At 36.0% G+C, this 19,709-nt stretch overlaps 1 protein-coding gene across 1 annotated transcript; it reads right to left on the bottom strand.

Moving 5' to 3' along the window:
• Positions 1 to 17,337: 17,337 nt before the first annotated feature.
• LOC149253431 (putative LRR receptor-like serine/threonine-protein kinase At5g48740) lies at positions 17,338 to 19,709 on the bottom strand. Its single transcript, XM_089456838.1, has 7 exons — positions 19,636 to 19,709; positions 19,069 to 19,277; positions 18,837 to 18,963; positions 18,678 to 18,746; positions 18,352 to 18,541; positions 17,935 to 18,067; positions 17,338 to 17,828 (listed from the first exon to the last, which is right to left on the bottom strand). The coding sequence occupies exons 2-7, from the start codon at positions 19,261 to 19,263 to the stop codon at positions 17,490 to 17,492; spliced, it is 1,053 nt and encodes a 350-aa protein (XP_089312964.1). The 5' UTR covers positions 19,264 to 19,277; positions 19,636 to 19,709; the 3' UTR covers positions 17,338 to 17,489.

Genomic DNA, 19,709 nt, shown 5'->3' with positions numbered 1-19,709 from the left:
ATAATAGAGGGATTCTATAGGCACATTAATAACAATATGGGGGCAATGGGGGCACAACAATATAAATAAGGGGTATAACTACAATAGTAATGGGGTAATCACTAGTATTATAGGGACCCAACAATGCATCTAATGCAATTAATCAAATAGATTCAATTAAAATTCACCATATAATTCAAGCAATCAAATATAATTAGAAATCAACATCTACATTGAAATCAATGTATCTAGTGCAAGCAATCAAATAGGATTAGAAATCAACATCTACACTGAAATTAATGCATCTAGGTCAAGCACTGAAATAAGATTAGAAATCAACATCTACACTGAAATCAATGCATCTAGTGCAAGAAATCAAATATCATTAGAAATCAACACCTACACTAAAATTAATGCATCTAGTGCAAGAAATAAAATAGGATTATAAATCACCATCAACCATAAATTCAATGCATTTAGTGCAAGAAATATTCTTCCATCTCTCCCCCTCCATTTATATCTATATCTCCCACCATCTCTCCTTCTTTATCTCTCTATCTCACCCCCAAACATACACACTCTCTTTCCATCTCTTCCTTTTCACTCCCCCCTCGTTGTCTCACTCCACTTTTCTCTTTGTATGTATTTTTTCTTCCCTCCCTCTCTCCTCGTCTCTCTCAAGTTGTCTCTCGCCCTTTCTCCCCTAGCTCCCTCTATCTCTCCTTCTCACTCTCTCACTCTCTCTCTCTCTGTTTGCCCTCCAACCCTATCACTATCTCCATCCCTCTCTCCTTCTCACTCTCCCTCCCCCTCCCCCCTCCATATTTGTGTCTCCCTCTCTCTCTTACCCTTCTCTTCCTCTCTCACTCCTCTCCTTTTCTCTTTCTTCATTCCTCCTCTCCTATCTCCTTCAATGAAAGCAATCAGTTAGGATTAGAAATCACCATCTACACTGAAATCAATGCATCTAGTGCAAGAATTCTTCTTCCCTCTCTTCCCGCTCCATATATATATATATATATATATATATATATATATATATATATATATCCCTCCATCTCTCCTTCTTTGTCTCTCTATCTCATCCCCCCTCCCCAAATACACATGCTTTCTCCCTCCATATCTATATATCTCTCCCTCTCTCTATCTTTCTCTTCTTCCCTCTCTTCACCTTCCATATATCTATCTGTCTTTGTCTATCTATATCACCCCCAAAACATACACAATCTTTCTCCATATTTATCTGTCTCTCCTTCCATCTTCCTCTCCCTCCCTCTTCGTCCCTCTCTCTCTCTTTCTTCCCCTCCTCTCCCTCTCTCCTTCCTTCTATCTCTCTTCCATTTTTCTCTCCTCTCTCCCTCTCTCTCCATCTCCCTTATTACTCCCCCTCTCTCACTCCACCTTTCTCTATGTTTGTCTTTTTTCTTACCTCCCTCTTTCTCTCCCTTCCTCTCTCCTCCTCTCTTTCACATCCAAGCTCTCTTCCTTCCCCTCTCTCCCTTTCTCTCCTGCCTCCCTCTATCTCTCCCCTGTTATCTCTCTCTATCTCTCTCTCTCTCCAACTCTGTCACTGTTTCCCCCCCTCTTCTTTCTATCTCTCCTTTATCTCTCTATCTCACCCCAAAACATATACACTCTCTCTCCATCTCTCCTTGTCACCCCCCCTCTCTCTATCTCCACTTTTCTCTCTCTATGTGATTCTTCTTTCCTTTCAACTCCATTTCTCTATACCTCACTCTCTCCTCCTATCTCTAAGTCCTCTCTCATCCTTCCTCTCTCTTCTTCTCACTCCCTATATCTCTCCACTTCCCTCCCATGCATATCTAGAGTTAATAATATCATGATATATTAATGTAAATTATAATATAGCAAATCTAATATTATATTAATTTTAATATTCTATTAATCCTAAGTTATTAAATTTATAGTATTAATATTAATATTAGATTTAGTGATATTTTTTACATGGCATGATAACAGAAGTTTCAAATATTAAAACTTTGAAGTGGAAATATTTATGTCTTTAGAGATTTTAATATATCCATAGGATATGGTATTACTTTTAAAAATTCATTTTACAAATATTTAATTAAAAGAAACATTCAAAGATTTTGGAGCAAGATTTTTTATTTTTTGTGTTGAAATAACATATTTTTTGTGTTGAAATAACATTTTTACTTTATTTTACGAAATGATATTGACTTTAGTAATGAGTTGTCTTTAGTGCCACTTTTTTATGTACAATTAAAAAACTAGTTTAAATAACACAAAATCAAGATTTCACCTCAAAATTTTCCGCCAGGAAACACCAAAAAGTCACACTAAAGACAACTCCCTTCTTTAAAGAGTAAAGAGATTTAAAATTTTAGGTGATTTAAAATTTTAATGTGGTAAATTTTTATTGAAGGTAATTTATGATTCATTAAAATCCAACATATATGATAAAATAACTATTAAACATATAAGATCATTGAAATACAATACACTTATCTTATTCATTTAATAGTTATTTTATCATACACGTTGAGTTTTAATAACTATATAAGATATTTAGATTATTTTATTTTATTTTTAGATTTTTTAACATTTATCTTTGGCCAACATGATCAAAATTTCATCTTTGAAAATATAAATATTTATTACTTAAAAGATATTAAATCTTAAGATGAGAAAATGGAATAAAGACTATATATATATATATGATCTAAATTTGTAAACTAAATGAGAAGAAAAACGAAACCAATAAATATTCTTATGAAAACAGAATGCCTAAACTTAAATTACCTACAAAACTCTAACTAAAAGATAACAAAATTGGGATTATTTCTAGAATAAAATTGGGATTTTTTGATATCTGGATATCTGTATGCTTTGTAGTATGGATATGATTACAATACTTTGGATATCTGTCTGCTTTGTAGTATGGATATGATTACAATACTTTGTGCTTATTGTGACAATATGGATGTTTCAATGTTTTTTCGGTGAGGACTTTCTCTCAAAAATCTGTAAAATCTGACCTTCTGTATGGTCTCAGCCTTATGGAGCCATAAGTCTTGTATTTCTTTTGTTTATATTACCTCAATATAGATATATTGCTTTTTCTTTTGAAAAAAAAAATTAAAAAATAAAAAATTAAATAAAAAAATATCACTAAACTCAAAACAAAAATAATAAAGGAAACCAATAAATATTTACTTAAATTACCTCGAAAATAATTAAAATAGTTAAAAAACAAAACTCCAACTAATAGATAACAAAATTGGGATATATTTCTAAAATGAAAAAAGAAAAAGTTAGATAAAAAAAGTGTCACCAAGTTCAAAACAAAAATAATAGTTATATGGGGGCAACATTATCAATAAAATTTGGACATGACAAAAAAATTAGAATAATTCTTTAAACATATCTTTTTGTGCAAATACAATTAAGAAACAATCATAATAGTTATACGGGGGCAACATTATCAATAAAATTTGGACATGACAAAAAAAAATTAGAATAATTCTTTAAACATATCTTTTTGTGCAAATACAATTAAGAAACAATCAGTAATCTTTTCGTGAAATATCCATTCTTTAAAGAGATCTAAATTGAAATTTTAAAATTAACCAATTATATTAAAAGGTGGAAAATTGACTCATTGGTAAAATGATTTGAGAATTGATTTAGATCATAAATCGAAAGCTACCCATTGCTCTTTGAAATAAACGATCCTTGTACAGATAATAAATTTAAAAAATAAAATATCAAAATTGATAAACTCACACATTTCGATATTTCAATGATGACAAGATTCAATAAAAACTGGAAGCTGATGCTTTATATAATTTTTTTATAAATGGTAATATGTTAAATACAAAGACCAAAGATGGGAAGAGAGGGAAAAAATAATGAAAGACTGTAGAATGAAAAGAAAGCAAAATATAATAGGTTAATATAATTAAATATAAATTAAAACGAAAACCATAAACATAATTAAAATTTATTAATTTTTTTATTAAAATATATTTAAAAAAAACATTTCAGGAATACTTTATTTTTTTAGCCGGGAAAAGGTTATATATATAGAAAATAGGATCAAATTACAAATAGGGTGATTCTAGAGTTTATATCAGAGACAACATATCAATCTTTGAGTGAGATCTCGCTACTCATCTAAATCATCATACATCATATAAATCTAAGAGTTTCAACTGAGATGGCCCAGAAAGTTTGGCCACATTATACAGTGAAAAAAAATATGTAACAATTATGAAGCCGTATTTTGATCTACATGAGGGAAAAGCATATGTTCTACATACTCCAAAATATAAACATCAATGCCACAGTAGTATGAAAAAGAAAGTTTGGCCACATTATACAATGAAAAAAAATATGTAACAATTATGAAGCCCTATTTTGATCTATATAAGGGAAAAGCATATGTTTTACATACTCCATAATATAAACATCAATGCCACATTAGTATGAACCAAGGATATGTACAAACATATATAAGGTAAGCATATAATGTCAATAATATAAAAAAAAACATAACAACAACAGTCACCCAGGGAATGGAAACACTCCCGTGTCAAATGTAGTGTCTTTCATCTTGACCATAATGTGCATACCATCTAGTTGCACCAACAGGCCCTCCTTTAACAATCGATCAGCTTGTTGATTGAATTCCCTACCTATATTCATAATCAAGGAATTCCGGAATAAAGTCCATAGATTGTCAATTTTCCTAAGCCATCCCTTGAGTGTATGTTTTTCAATTTTGGCATCACCAAAAATATACTGAACAATGGTTTTTGAGTCACCAAATATATGTATTTCAGGGATATCGAGAAAGTGTGAAAACCATAACAGACCCCATAGAGCCATTGCTTCTGCCTTTGTATTCGAACCAGTGTCTGCCTGCCAATGTACACAAAATTCTTGTTCTTTGGATATCCCAATCCAAAATCTGCATCCACTTGTATTCTTTTGTGTCGCCCCGTAAAAAAAACCAACTCGGTATATCATTTTCGGGAATGGTTTCATATGGGGTTCTCTATTGGGCCCATTATCATGTGAAAAACCAATAGCATGTGAAGAGATAGTACGTTCATAAACCAAACTAAAGCTGTCTTGTGAGTTCTCATTTTTTTTTCTATTTCTCCATTTCTAGATCATCCAAAATAGTGTAGTAGGAATATGTCTCCAATAAGTTTTTTGAGAACTCCACCATATCATGCAATTCTGGACATTGTCAAAACTGATATATGGAAAACCAATTGTATGTGCCATTTTTTGCCATACCTGGACCATGTAGGGGCATTTGAGAAACAAATGAACATTATTCTCCTCTGTGTTTATGCAAATGACACAAATGCTCAACCCATGCTAGTTCCTCTTCTGAAGATTATCCCAAGTAAGATTTTTGTTGTGGCATACCAACCAGAAAAAGAGGATGATTTTGTTGGGAGTGTTTGTTTTCCAAAATTTGTAGAATTCACTTAACTCTATTTTTTGGGACTCCCTTCTGCAGAGATTGTCATATGCATCAACCACCATAATGTTCTCCCCTTTCATCTTACCTAACCATACAATCCGACCACTGATGTCCTTACGACAGATGCCAATGAATTTCATGTGAGTGTGAGTTTGTTCACATACCGCTGCCATTTGACCAACCAAACTTAACTCATCCACCCCCTTCCAGGAAGGACATGGACCCCTCCATGAGTCAATCACTTGGCTCCAGAAAAAAATAGCACAGCCATTTAAAAAACTGATAAAAGCCTCCAGAATGTGATGATCCTCCCCATAGCCCAATATGTGATCAGATCTTATAATTATGTTATTCCCAGACCCCATGTTCCATGCAAGGTTCTGTAAAAAAAAAAATCTATCTTCCTGAAACTATTCCAGATGGCCAAGCCCGTTGAGATGCCAATGGTTCTTTTGCAATACCATATCCGGAAAGCCTGGTCCTTTTGGTATTTGTGCCTAATGATCTTTCCCCAAGAACCTTCACCAAGGATCCCCCTCCATAGCGATTTGAGGAATGATGCCCAACCAAAACGTCTCTTGTTCATAATGCCCCAACCTCCCATACGCTTTGGGAGCGAGATTTGTGAAATCTTAATCAAATGGAATTTAAATTTTTCCCTGTTACCAAACCATATAAACTTAGCCATAATCCTCTCTAGGCATTTCACAATAGTTATGGGAAGATGATAGAGATGTGCCCAGAATACACTCAACTACATCTGAACAGTTTGTGCTAGTACAATATGGCCTCCCAAAGTTAGGCATCTATATTCCCAACCTGATATTGTTTTGAAAAATCAACCTGTAAGCCACATCCAACCAGCCACGTTATAGCCACATGGCTTGATATGGAAACCCATGTATTTCATACGGTTCATCATTTTGTCCGCAGCCACCCCAAAAAGACCTTTTATATACTCAACAATCTCCATATCACACATATTATGATATGTATTATATTTCTGGAGGTTCATATAAAGCCCGGTTGCACTTGCAAATTTTGAAAATATGTGATATAAAGTCTACCAAGTCAATTAAGCATCCCCATAATAAAAACATTGTCCACAAAAAAACTATGTGAAATTTCAATGTCATTTCCCATGTGCAATGCCAAGAATTGACCTTTAACCACTGCTTTTTTAATATGTACGCTCAATGCATCCATTGCCAGGGTAAAAAGAAGCGGCGAAAGCAAGCAACCCTGTCGAAGAGCCCTTCCAGGCCTAGAAAAAATTGAGCGATAACCGTTGATGATGACAACATAATTGATATTTGTGACGCAGGCCATAATCCACTACATTGCCCTGGGTTGCATTCCAATTTTATGTAGGACTAATATGAGATATCCCCAATCCAGGTAGTCATATGCTTTTTGTAAATCCACCTTCCTAATGACAACTTTTTGCTTTTTAGTGTGGATCGAGTGTATGCACTCCTGGGCTATGGAAAAAACATCATGAATTTTCTGGTTTTGTAGAAACCCAAACTGTTCTGGAGTGATATAGCGGGACAGGGTACTCTTCAAATGAGTCGCAGTTGTTTTGAAGATGAACTTGTAAATAATATTACAGAGAGATATGAGCCGGAAATCAGAGAAAGTATCTGGAGGGCACTGCTTCAGAATGAGAGCAATGTAAGTGGAATTTATGTGTGGGTGTATATATCCCCGTGTTCTCGACCATGCCAAGTAGGTCCTGTTTAAAAAGTTCAAAAAAATGGGAGAAAAGCTCCACCACCCACCCATCTGGCCCTCTGCATTTATCGCCCTTAAATAATTTTAAAACATCCAGGAGCTCATCCTCAGTGAGAGCTTTGAAGAGTTCACAATTTGCTTCTGCATCAAACATATTAGGATATAATTCCACTCTCCAATTTAAATCCTCAGCATATATCACATTCTGCTGAGTGTAGGCCCCTGAAAGTGTGAGACAACATCTTTACAAATAGCATTTTACATCAGACACGAATTCCCATCAGCGTCTTGAATCTTCCATATAGTATTAATTTTACGTCTCTGATTAGCAAATCTATGGAAGAATTTTGTGTTTTGGTCCCCTCTCGAATCCAAATGGCCTTACTCTTGAGGCGCTAAGTAGATTCAAAAATAAATAGTATGTGCTTCTTCTTTAGCTCCAATTTTTCCTGAATACGGCAACGTGTAACCTGCAGGAGATCATGAGAAACCATCTGAGAGCCAATGGCATCCAATTCTCTAATAATGTCTTGTAATTCCAAAAATACTTTATTATTCAAATACTATAATACTTCACGTGCTTGATAGTTAATATCATAATTACCAAATTCACCACGATCGAAGGAGAAAAATTCAAAAATACAACCGTTCAATTCGTACACCAAACAATTCTATGAAATTCAAAATGATTCGCAGTAAAATAAGTTGATCTAACACAGTTTGTGGTTTTCCAACACGCCCTTGAATATAATGGTGAGGGCAATATTGTCTAAACACGGGAATCACATGTTGGTAGAAGGAAAGGTGATCGTTTGCAAGAAGATAGCGGGAATCACATGCAGTTAGAAAGAAAGGTAGTTATAAGTTTTGAAAAAAAAAATTGATTTTTTTTAATGCATAGGAAGTTCAGAAAACTGTGAAGGATACTAATTTTTTAATTTGCAAATTTTTTATTTTTGTTTTTACTTTTTTGCCTAGCAAAAAAGAATTTAAACATTAACATTAAAAAGGGATAATCAATTTTATTAAAAAAATGAATTTTTTTTTATAGAGATTTAGATAAATAATTAATTTTTTAAATATGTATTTTTTTTTTTTTTTCTAAATATGATTAAATTTATTAATGAAACAAAAAATAGTATATGGAGGTACTGGGCTCTGCAGAACCTGTCTCAGTTTTTACCATGTTTTAAAACTGAAAAATGACTGCTCTTAAAGGGGAAACCAGTCCAAGATTCAAGGAGTATGTTTCCCCCGTAGGGCAACCAGCCTGTAATAACATTGTGGTATAGTTTAAAAAAAAAAACATCAAAATTGACATCAATTGCAACAAAAAACATTAAAAAGCCCATGAAGTTGGTGATTGGGGACTTAAAGAAACCTGAAATAAACTGTTGGGTCCCTATAATGCTATTGATTACCTCATTACTATTGTAGTTATACCCCTTATTTATATTGTTGTGCCCCTATTACCCCCATATTGTTATTTCTGTGCCCCTTAGAATCCCTCTATTGTTATTTTTGTGGCTTTATATTATTATTGTTAGGTCGGCTGGATTATATTGTGACTCCTTAGACTCCTATATATAGAAAGGAGGTTTTGTCATTTGTATCATCCAAGAATTGTTCATTTATGTAATGTAAAGGAGGTTTCCCCCTCGAAGAGGCTGAATTCTAAGGCGTGGATTTATCTTTTCTATCTTTTCTTGAGCTGGTTTCATAACATTTGGTATCAGAGCTTTGGATTCTAGGGTTTCGCTGCTCCAAACAGGTCATCGTGGAATTTTCGATATAACTTTTTTTCTGTGACATTTCAGAAGTCACAAAAAAAACCCATTTGAGAAGAATTGGCGCTGAACCTTGGGTCCAAATTTCAGAGATTTTCGCGTGACATTTGCGGAGATATGATCTGAGGAAGTTGGCCTTTTTGCAAACTACTGATTTACATTCAAAACAGGTGACCTGGGGAAAAGCGTCATAACTCTCTCTTTGAGGATCGGATTGAAATTTCATAAAAAGGTACAGAAAGAGGACGGACTGTAGTTTCTTGTATGTGTGTTTCAGATTCAAAGGTTGAAACAGTGACTCGTGGCACGTCGTACAAGTTCGCTCTACTGAACCAGTCTAAAAGCAAGTCACTGTGGGAGATTTCACATAACTCTTCCTTGGAGAATCCAATTTGGCTCAGACTTGTGGCATTGGAAAGAGGACGCAGAAGGCTACTGCAGGTAGCAATTTCAGAACTGGATGATTCAAAATTACAGAGATACATCAGATTCAATATCAGGCTTCTATAAAGTGAAAAAAGGTGTGTAGTTTTTTTTTAAATTTTTATGTAAGCTTGGTTTAACGGAATTCAAAGGGCATAGTAAAGCATTATTATCGGTAACTGATGCCCCGAGGAAAGAAAATGCAAACACCTAGTAAGGAACCTGAAAGCTCTAGCATGACTCATGAAGAAGAAGAAGAAATGCTACATGATATATCAAAATTACAAGAACAAGTGCAACAAATGTCACGCTCACAAAAGCTAACAGAAGCTAAGATAAGTGGCGTGGAATCTAAGATAAAGGGCATGGAAGCTAAGATGGATGATTCGAAGACAGATTTAAAGAGAGACATGGCAGATTTGAAGATAGATTTGAAGACAGATATGGAAGAATTGAAGAAGTTGCTACAAGAAAGTGTCACTAATGGTGAAAAGGTAGTAAAGGAAACTCATGATGAGAAAAAAAGAAATGTTAATCATGATACCATAGATGCTAATGTTGGATCGAAGACTCACCATGTTCCAAAAATCGATATGAGGAAGTTTGATGGCAAGGATCCCGCCACATGGATATTACAGATGGAGCAATTCTTCGATCTCAATAATGTGAAAAACACACAAAAGGTACGTATGACAACTTTTTATTTGGAACCAAATCAGTTTGTATGGTATCAATGGCTTTGTTCTCGTAAACAATTTATCACTTGGGCAATTTTTACGAAAGAATTGATAGCACATTATGAGGATACAAAAAACAACACTTTTTTTAGCTAATTGATAAGTCTCAAACAAAAGGGTTCAATAATGGAGTACATTGAGGAGTTCCAAAAATTGAACATAAGGGTAAAAGATATTCCAGAGGAGCATAGGATTGATGTGTTCATAGGGTCTTTAAAGGATAATATCCAACATGATGTGCGCCTTTGGGAACCTGATTCATTAGAGAAGGCATTCAGGTTAGCAAGAAAAATGGAAAGCAAAATTATGGCAACTAGGAAGCATACCATTCACAACTATAAAGACGGAAGTGTTGTTGCCCATAGTCTTCCACAACCTACAAGGTTGACACCGCAACAATTGGAAGAAAAAAGAGCAAAAGGGCTTTGTTACAATTGTGATAGCAAATACACAAAAGGTCATAAGTGTGCTAAGAAGAAATTATTCTACATAGATTGTGAAGAGGAAGAAGAAAAGGAGCAAGAAAGGTCAAAGGAAGAGGATATATTCCAGGAACAAAGCCTATATGAAGAACAAATAAATCCGACCATATCTTGTAATGCATTGGCGGGAATTACCACTCCTCAAACCATCAAGATAGAAGGACAAATCAAGAAGAAAAAGGTAATAGTGTTGATTGATTCAGGAAGCACCCACAATTTTATTCATTGTAGGGTAGCAAAAGAATTGAATTGCTTCCTATATCCAGCACCAGAGTGTCAAGTGATGATTGCAAATGGAGGAACAATAAATTGTTCTGGAAAGTGCCATAATATCAAGCTATCCATGGGAGAATATGTATTGACTAGCCCAATGCTTTCCACTCCAATGGGAGGTGCTGATGTTGTACTAGGAGTCCAATGGCTACAATCCTTGGGTACAATAGCTTTTAATTTTCAAGAACTTTTCATGAAATTTTCTGTGGAAGGAAAGGAAGTTGAATTAAGGGGTATTGCAGGGAAACCAGGAAAGATAATTAGCTCTAATGGCATGACAAAGCTTCTAAAAAAGGAGCAAAGAGGTGTCATTGCACAATTATGTTCGCTAGATGTTTCCACATTGGAATCATCTATTTCTCCAGATCTCCAAAAAGTCCTGGACAACCATTCCAAGGTATTTGAGACTCCCAAAGGTCTCCCACCTATGCGTGATCATGATCATGCTATTCATCTTATTCCAGGAAGTGTTCCTCCAAACATCAGGCCGTACAGATATCCATATGTCCAAAAAAGTGAAATTGAACGTATGGTTGTAGAAATGCTAGAGGCTGGTATAATTCAACCGAGTCAAAGTTCTTTCTCAGCTCCAGTAGTATTGGTGCACAAGAAGGATGGATCATGGCGCATGTGTCTAGATTATAGGGAGCTCAACAAGCTCACTATTAAAGATAAGTTCCCCATTCCTGTCATTGATGAATTACTGGATGAATTGCATGGATCAATTTACTTCACCAAGTTGGATTTTCGTTCGGGAAATCATCAAATCAGAATGAAGATTGAAGACATTCCGAAAACGACATTTAGAACTCATGAGGGTCATTATGAATTTTTGGTCATGCATTTTGGCCTTACCAATGCACCTTCAACATTTCAAGGTTTGATGAATTCAATTTTCAAACCATTCCTTAGAAAATTTGTGTTAGTATTTTTTGATGATATACTAATCTACAGCAAGTCTTGGAAGGAGCATGTTGAACATGTTGACAAGGTGCTACAACTATTGGAGGAGAAACAATTATATGCAAAAAGATCCAAATGTTTCTTTGGAGTCGAGGAGGTGGAATATTTGGGTCATATTGTATCTCAGAAGGAGTTAAGGTAGACCCTAGCAAAATTAAAGCCATTAAGGAATGGAAAATTTCCACATCCATAAAGCATCTGCGAGGATTTCTTGGGTTGACAGGGTATTATCGCAAGTTCGTTAAGAATTATGGGAGAATAGCAGCACCTCTAACAACATTATTGAAGAAAGATTCATTTTCATGGACTCCGGAAGCAACAAAGGCCTTTAAACATCTTAAAGAGGCAATGTGCCAAGCACCGGTCTTAGCTACACCGGACTTCACAAAAACCTTTATTGTGGAATGTGATGCTTCAGGAAATGGAATTGGTGCTGTTTTAATGCAAGATGAAAAACCCATTGCTTTTGAAAGTCGTCCAATCAAGGGAAAGTTTTTAAGCAAAGCTATTTATGAGAAAGAAATGTTGGCAATACTCCATGCATTTAAGAAATGGCGACCCTACCTAATGGGAAGACAGTTCAAGGTAAAAACAGATCATGATAGCCTTAAATACTTTTTAGAACAAAGATTATCCTCTGAAGAGCAACAAAAGTGGGTCACAAAGATGTTGGGTTATGACTTTGAAATCATCTACAAAAAAGGGAGCAAAATGTGGTGGCAGGTGCGCTCTCAAGAAAGGATGAGGATATGGAAGCATTGTTGTGTGCCATCTCTATTATCCAACCAGATTGGATAAACGAAGCAAAGGAGGAATGGAAGAATGACGAAGAAGTGTGGGCACTTATTCAAAAGCTACAACAAGATTCCAGTACTTCTGATACATTTAGCTGGCAAAATGATTCGTTATGGTACAAAGATCGCTTATACCTCTGTAAGAATTCCCAGCTAAAACAAAAGATTCTTATGGAATTGCACACTTCTCCCTTAGGAGGGCACTCGGGATTTTTAAAAACTTACCACAGGGTTAAGAAGGAATTTTTTTGGGATGGTCTTAAATCAGATATTCAAAAGTTTGTGGCGGAATGTTTGGTTTGCCAACAAAATAAAGTTGAAACAATTAAGACACCGGGTCTATTACAACCTTTATCCATTCCAAGACAACGTTGGGAGGAGGTTTCAATGGATTTTATCACAGGTTTACCCAAGTCTGAGGGAAATAGTGTCATCATGGTGGTAGTTGACAGACTTACCAAGTATGCAAACTTTTGTGCATTATCACATCCATTTAAAGCCAGTACAGTTTCTACTGCATTTATGGAAACAGTTCAAAAGCTACATGGAAACCCAAAGATTATTGTAAGTGACCGAGATCCCATTTTCACTGGAAATTTTTGGACAGAAATATTTTCTTGTCTTGGTACTCAGCTAGCTCATAGCTCATCTTATCATCCTCAATCTGATGGGCAAACTGAGATAGTAAACAAATGTTTGGAAAGATATCTTCGTTGCTTTGTATCTAATAAACAGACACAATGGGTCAAATGCTTGCCTCTGGCTGAATGGTGGTATAACACTTCCTTCCATAAAGCAACAAAAATGACCCCATTTATGGCACTTTATGGGTACCAACCACCATCAATCACATCATATTTAAGAGAAAATTCTAAGGTTCAGGCAGTGGAACACCACATCGAACATCAACAACAAGTCCTCCAACTCTTAAAGGATAACCTCGTGTTGGCACAAAATAGAATGAAACAACAGGCAGATCAACATCGCAGTGAAAGAAGTTTTGATGTAGGTGATTGGGTATTCCTACGGCTACAACCATATAAGCAAATGTCCCTAAAGCAAGCTAAGAAGGATAATAAATTATCACCAAAGTATTATGGTCCGTACAAGGTGTTGGAAAAGATTGGTACTATGGCATACAAATTGGAGCTTCCTGCAGCTTCTCGATTGCACCCAATTTTCCATGTTTCATGTTTAAAGAAGGTCATAGGCGACAAGCTCCCAGTTCAAACAATATTGCCAGAACTTGATGAGGAAGGAAAACTTATATTGGAACCAGAAGCAGTCATAGAAACAAGAACTCGACAGCTACGAAATCGATCAATTTCAGAGTATCTTATCAAGTGGAAGAACTTATCCGCTGAAGATTCCACATGGGAGGATGAGAATTTTATGCAGAAGTATCCAGAACTGCTCAAACGTTGAGGACAACACTTTTTTGAAGGAGAGGGGCATGTTGGGTCCCTATAATGCTATTGATTACCCCATTACTATTGTAGTTATACCCCTTATTTATATTGTTGTGCCCCTATTACCCCCATATTGTTATTTCTGTGCCCCTTAGAATCCCTCTATTGTTATTTTTGTGGCTTTATATTATTATTGTTAGGTCGGCTGGATTATATTGTGACTCCTTAGACTCCTATATATAGAAAGGAGGTTTTGTCATTTGTATCATCCAAGAATTGTTCATTTATGTAATGTAAAGGAGGTTGCCCCCTCGAAGAGGCTGAATTCTAAGGCGTGGATTTATCTTTTCTATCTTTTCTTGAGCTGGTTTCATAACATAAACCTTGGCCTGCTAGATGTCATTAGGTGGCAAAGGTTCCTCCACAATTAGACACCTGTAGGCCTCCATATCATATTCTTCGTGCTGTTTCCTGCTTGTTGAGCCTGTAATAAAATTGTGGTATAGTTTAAATAAAAATAAAAAAAAATAAAAAATTAAAAAACATCAAAATTGACATCAATTGCAACAAAAAAACATTAAAAAGCCCATGAAGTTGGTGATTGGGTACTTAAAGAAACCTGAAATAAACCTTGGCCTGCTAGATGTCATTAGGTGGCAAAGGTTCCTCCACAATTAGACACCTGTAGGCCTCCATATCATCTTCTTCGTGCTGTTTCCTGCTTGTTGTGGCTTCCATATTCGTATTTCCACCTGGAGTGTTGTGAACCTGAGTTGCGTCCGTCTGGTTCAGAGCTTCACCATGAGTTCTACGAGTCCCAGGAGTTTTCCTTCTGCTATTGTCAGTCCTTTCCTGAATGATGCGAGCCGGAACAACAGAGCTCTGTGGCTCCTCTTTGAAGGCAACAAAAATGGTAGCAATAATACACAGGTGTTGCAACGTGCAATGAAACTAGAACTGGGTAGAATGGCAGGATTGCATCATCGGAACAGAGGCATCAGGAGGTTGATGGGTGTCTGCAGCACGCCTAGAGCCGGCCGTTTGAGAACCCCCCTACCATTGCGGGTGGCGAGATAACAACTCGTGAAGTGAGCGTCTATCGACAGGGAGGAGGAATCTGAAGGAGAAGAGGCAGAGAGGGTCAGGGAGGGAGGGCAAGATGCTCTGCCGCAAATGAGGCATACTTGCTTGGTTGGAATTGGTTCGACGGGTGCTATGAGGAGCAGGAAGAGGGATAGAATGGCCAGAGGAAGCAGGAGAATATGGAATTCGTTGATCAAGAACAGAATTCAGGGCCGAAGCAGCAGTTTTGAAACATCAAAACAAATTATGCGAGAAGTGGGCACCTTCAACCATTTCAATACAACAGAGGATCTGGTACCTTCTCCCCGTAGCTGGCGCGAGCTTGACTCTGCTACAACGGGGAGGCAGTCACAGTCCAAAGGAGACAGAATAGTGGGATGGCGTTCCGAATTCGCCATCTTATGGATCAGAGTGAGATTTCCTCGGCTTTCACACAGCGTTAAATTTTTTCGGCCTTCATAAAGCATTAAGTTTTTTCGATCTCCATACATCATTAATACACCATTAATTATGGCGGTGGGCTTCTAGGTGGAAGTGTGGGTGGTCATGTGGTCGCGCCACTTGCTAGCCCATATATGATGCACTATACCAACGCGGTTAATCACCCGCACCCGGGATTAAATATGTGTTTATTATTTCTATTCTATATATTCATTATTTTTATTCTATAAATAAATCAGATTTGAACCTATAAATTATATAAAAAAGTTTTGAAAATTCATATTTTAAATATGTATTTATTAGAAAATGATCTATGTAAATTTTTGAACTAGAACATACATTAGATTTAAATTTTGAAATAAAGAGAGATTTTAAAAAGAAATGAAGTGTTGTTTGAAATGAAAAGAGATTTTAGAAAGAAGTGAGATGTTTTGTTTATTTAATTTTAATCCTAAACTGTGCTATAATTTTTTTATATTATTTATAATTATTAAAATATTTAAAAATCAAAATAAGAAATAAAATGAAGTGAGCGTCTATCGACAGGGAGGAGGAATCTGAAGGAGAAGAGGCAGAGAGGGTCAGCGAGGGAGGGCAAGATGCTCCGCCTTTGCTGCTTCCCCATCTACAAAACATCCTGTGCTGCAAACGAGGCATACTTGCTTGGTTGGAATTGGTTCGGCGGGTGCTAGGAGGAGCAGGATGAGGGATAAAATGGTCAGAGGAAGCAGGAGAATGGGGAATTTGTTGATCAAGAGCAGAATTCAGGGCCGAAGACACAGTTCTCAAACAGCAAAACAGATTATGCGAGAAGTGGGCACCTTCAACCATTTCAATACAACAGAGGATCTGGCACCTTCTCCCCGTAGCCGTGCGCGAGCTTGGCTCTGCTGCAGCGGGGAGGCAGTTACAGTCCAAAGGAGGCAGAATAGGGGGATGGCGTTCCGAATTCGCCATCTTATGGATCAGAGTGAGATTTCCTCGGCTTTCACACAACATTAAATTTTTTCGGCCTTCACACAACATTAAGTTTTTTCGGTCTCCACACATCATTAATACACCATTAATTATGGCGGTGGGCTTCTGGGTGGAAGTGTGGGTGGCCATGTGGCCGCCCCACTTGCTAGCCCAAATACAATGCACTATACCAACGCGGTTAATCACCGGCATCCGAGATTAAATATGTATTTATTATTTCTATTCTATATATTCATTATTTTTATTCTATAAATAAATAAGATTTGAACCTATAAATTAAATAAATAAGTTTTGAATATTCATATTTTAAATATGTATTTATTAGAAAATGAGTATGGGGGATTTACGCATTGCATTATATGCAGTTGAATCCCAAAAATGATATCTAATTATTAGAAAATGATCTGTGTAAATTTTTGAAACTAGAACATACATTAGATTTAAATTTAAATTTTGAAATAAAGAGAGATTTTAAAAAGAAGTGAAGTGTTGTTTTGAAATGAAGAGAGATTTTAGAAGAAGTGAGATGTTTTGTTTATTTATTTTTAATCTTAAAGTGTGTTATAATTTTTTTTAATTATTTATAATTATTAAAATATTTAAAAATCAAAATAAAAAATAAAAAATAAAATGAATAGAAAATATTATCCAAATTTTTTGAAATACAATTTTTATCCTATAATAACGAACTCGAATCCAAATTCAAACTTGGTAATTATCGTTAATACTGACAATATCATGTGTTGCCCACCTTTGTTTACAGGAATTACAATGGATACCAAAATGATACCATAATATTCATCAAATGGAAGCACCACGTGAACTTTAAATATGGTACAACCAGTTATCATTCTTGTTAAAATGTGATTCAAGTGTTTTGTTCTCCATTTCGTCCAATCCGTATCCACAACAACCTGCGAACACTTATCTTCCTACTTTTGGAATGTTGGAGCTGTTATCACTCCACTCCATGCCTTCGCGTTTATTCGAAATCGGGCTACCTGCCACCAAATCCCCATTGTGGATGCCAACATCCTCTGTAATGGAAATAGAATCCTTATCCTCATCTCTAAGAGCCTCTTTGAGCTCTGCCACTATCTCAACCACACTCGGCCTACAAGACGGCACAGTTTGAACACATCTCAGGGCTACTTTGGCAACACGAGTCATGGATTTCATGTCGTAACTTCCACCCAACCTCTTGTCTATGATTTCTATTATTTCGCCACCATTTTCACCCATCTCTACCAGATATGGTGTCACCTGTAAATATGCCAATTCGTATTGTTAGCAACCACTAGAAGATACAGTACGACATATTCTATTGATAAAGTTTATAGTTTGGATGAGTGGTGATAAGATTCATTACCCATCGAACAATGTTTACTTTTTCTTCAGCCAGTTTTATATCTATGGGTGCTCGCCCGCATATGATCTCTAACAAAACTACTCCAAAACTATACACGTCACTCTTCTCCGTCAACATTTGAGTGTTGAAATATCTGTAAAAATTTGCTAGAAAGAATTAGCTGACAATTAAGGTAAAAAAAGGTCATAAGATTCCAGAATATCTAGAGAGGCGTTGAAAAAAGGTGATCAGAATTTCAAAATATTTTCCATTCATAGAGGTGTTGAAAAAAGGTTATCAGAATTTCAAAATATTCTCCATTCTAGAGAGAGGTTGAGTTCATAAGATTTCCAAAATAGTTCAAAATCTACCCACTCAAATCTCAATAATATGTTAAATTCTTTTAATATAGAATATTTAAAAAATAATTACACATACTCTGGATCCAGGTATCCGAACGTTCCTTTCACTGCGGTGGTAATGTGAGTAGCCTCCCCATCAATAGCCATCCTTGAAAGACCGAAATCCGCCAATTTTCCATTCAAATTGCTGTCTAAAAGTATGTTGGCGGTCTTGATGTCCCTGTGAATTATCTTTGGGGCGCAACCCACGTGCAGGTATTCCAGGCCTTCACATACAAATCGCAGGTCGATCCCATGAGATATATGGTTACCCATTATTCGTCTTATCTACTACTATTGTGTTATTGTTTAGAACATAGGTCATATGTACCATACACCAAAATAATGAAGAGAATGAGTTACCCTGCGCTGCATCTAAAGCTATTTTCAGCCTTCTTTTCCAACTCAGTTCGGAATTTTCTGCAGTGGGACCTGGAAAATAATACAAGAACCAAATGCGTGTCAGTTACCTTGGCCTAATCTTTCGACCAAAATAAAGACATATTTTCCAGCAATATTTACCATGAAGGTGGTCTCTCAAGCAGCCCCCTGACATGTACTCGTAGATCAACATTACTTCTTTGGTTTCGTTACAATAACCCAACAAAGATACCAGGTTCCTATGGTTGATTTTAGAGAGAAGATCAACCTGATCATGGGAAAAAATATATACATATGTAAATATCTAGGGTGCAGAAAAATTCATAGATTGAATACAAATTGGACCGTATTACAAAATATATCTGAGAATTACCTCATTCAAGAACTCCTTAATTCCTTGTCGTGAGAACAAGGAGAGCACTTTTACAGCTACAACTTGTCCTTCTGGCAATTCACCAAGAAACACCGACCCAAATCCACCTCGTCCGATCTCCTGACTAAAGCTGTGTGTGGCTGCTATCATCTCATTTAGAGTGAGAGCACGGGATTTTGTTGGAATTGGCACCATAATGATCGAAGAGTCTGCAAATCATGTAAAGTACAGTTACACGATGGTATTTCGTTTTTAGGGTACAGCCACACTGTGTATCATATGGAGTTGTTTATAATGTGATTTTTTTGAAGATTTTGGTGACGGAATCTGGTCGAAGAAATTGAAGTTAAATTTTGATTTGTTGTAGTTAAAATGATTTTTTAACTGTATATTTGGATTCAGCACCCTGGAAAACCCTAGAACGCTTTGATTGTGCAGAAACTAGCTATCAAACTTGCGATTCCAATAAATTGCTGCCAGATTTTGACCAGAAAAATCCAATGGAAAAGCTTTCAAAGTCGCATTATAGAGAACTGCGTATCATATTCTAATATTTTTAATATTCACCTTCGTATAATAAAATTTTTGGTGCCTTTTTCGCCCTAGCTGTTTTAGTGGCTGCACCCTCTTCTTTTCTCCGG

The sequence above is a fragment of the Pinus tabuliformis genome, chromosome 7 (assembly GCF_031772625.1).
Source record: "Pinus tabuliformis cultivar Carrire ecotype Pingquan chromosome 7, CPIR1, whole genome shotgun sequence".
Classification (NCBI taxonomy): Eukaryota; Viridiplantae; Streptophyta; class Pinopsida; order Pinales; family Pinaceae; genus Pinus; species Pinus tabuliformis.
Note: the sequence above shows the minus strand (reverse complement) of the source record. Positions and strands in the feature narration are given on the sequence as shown.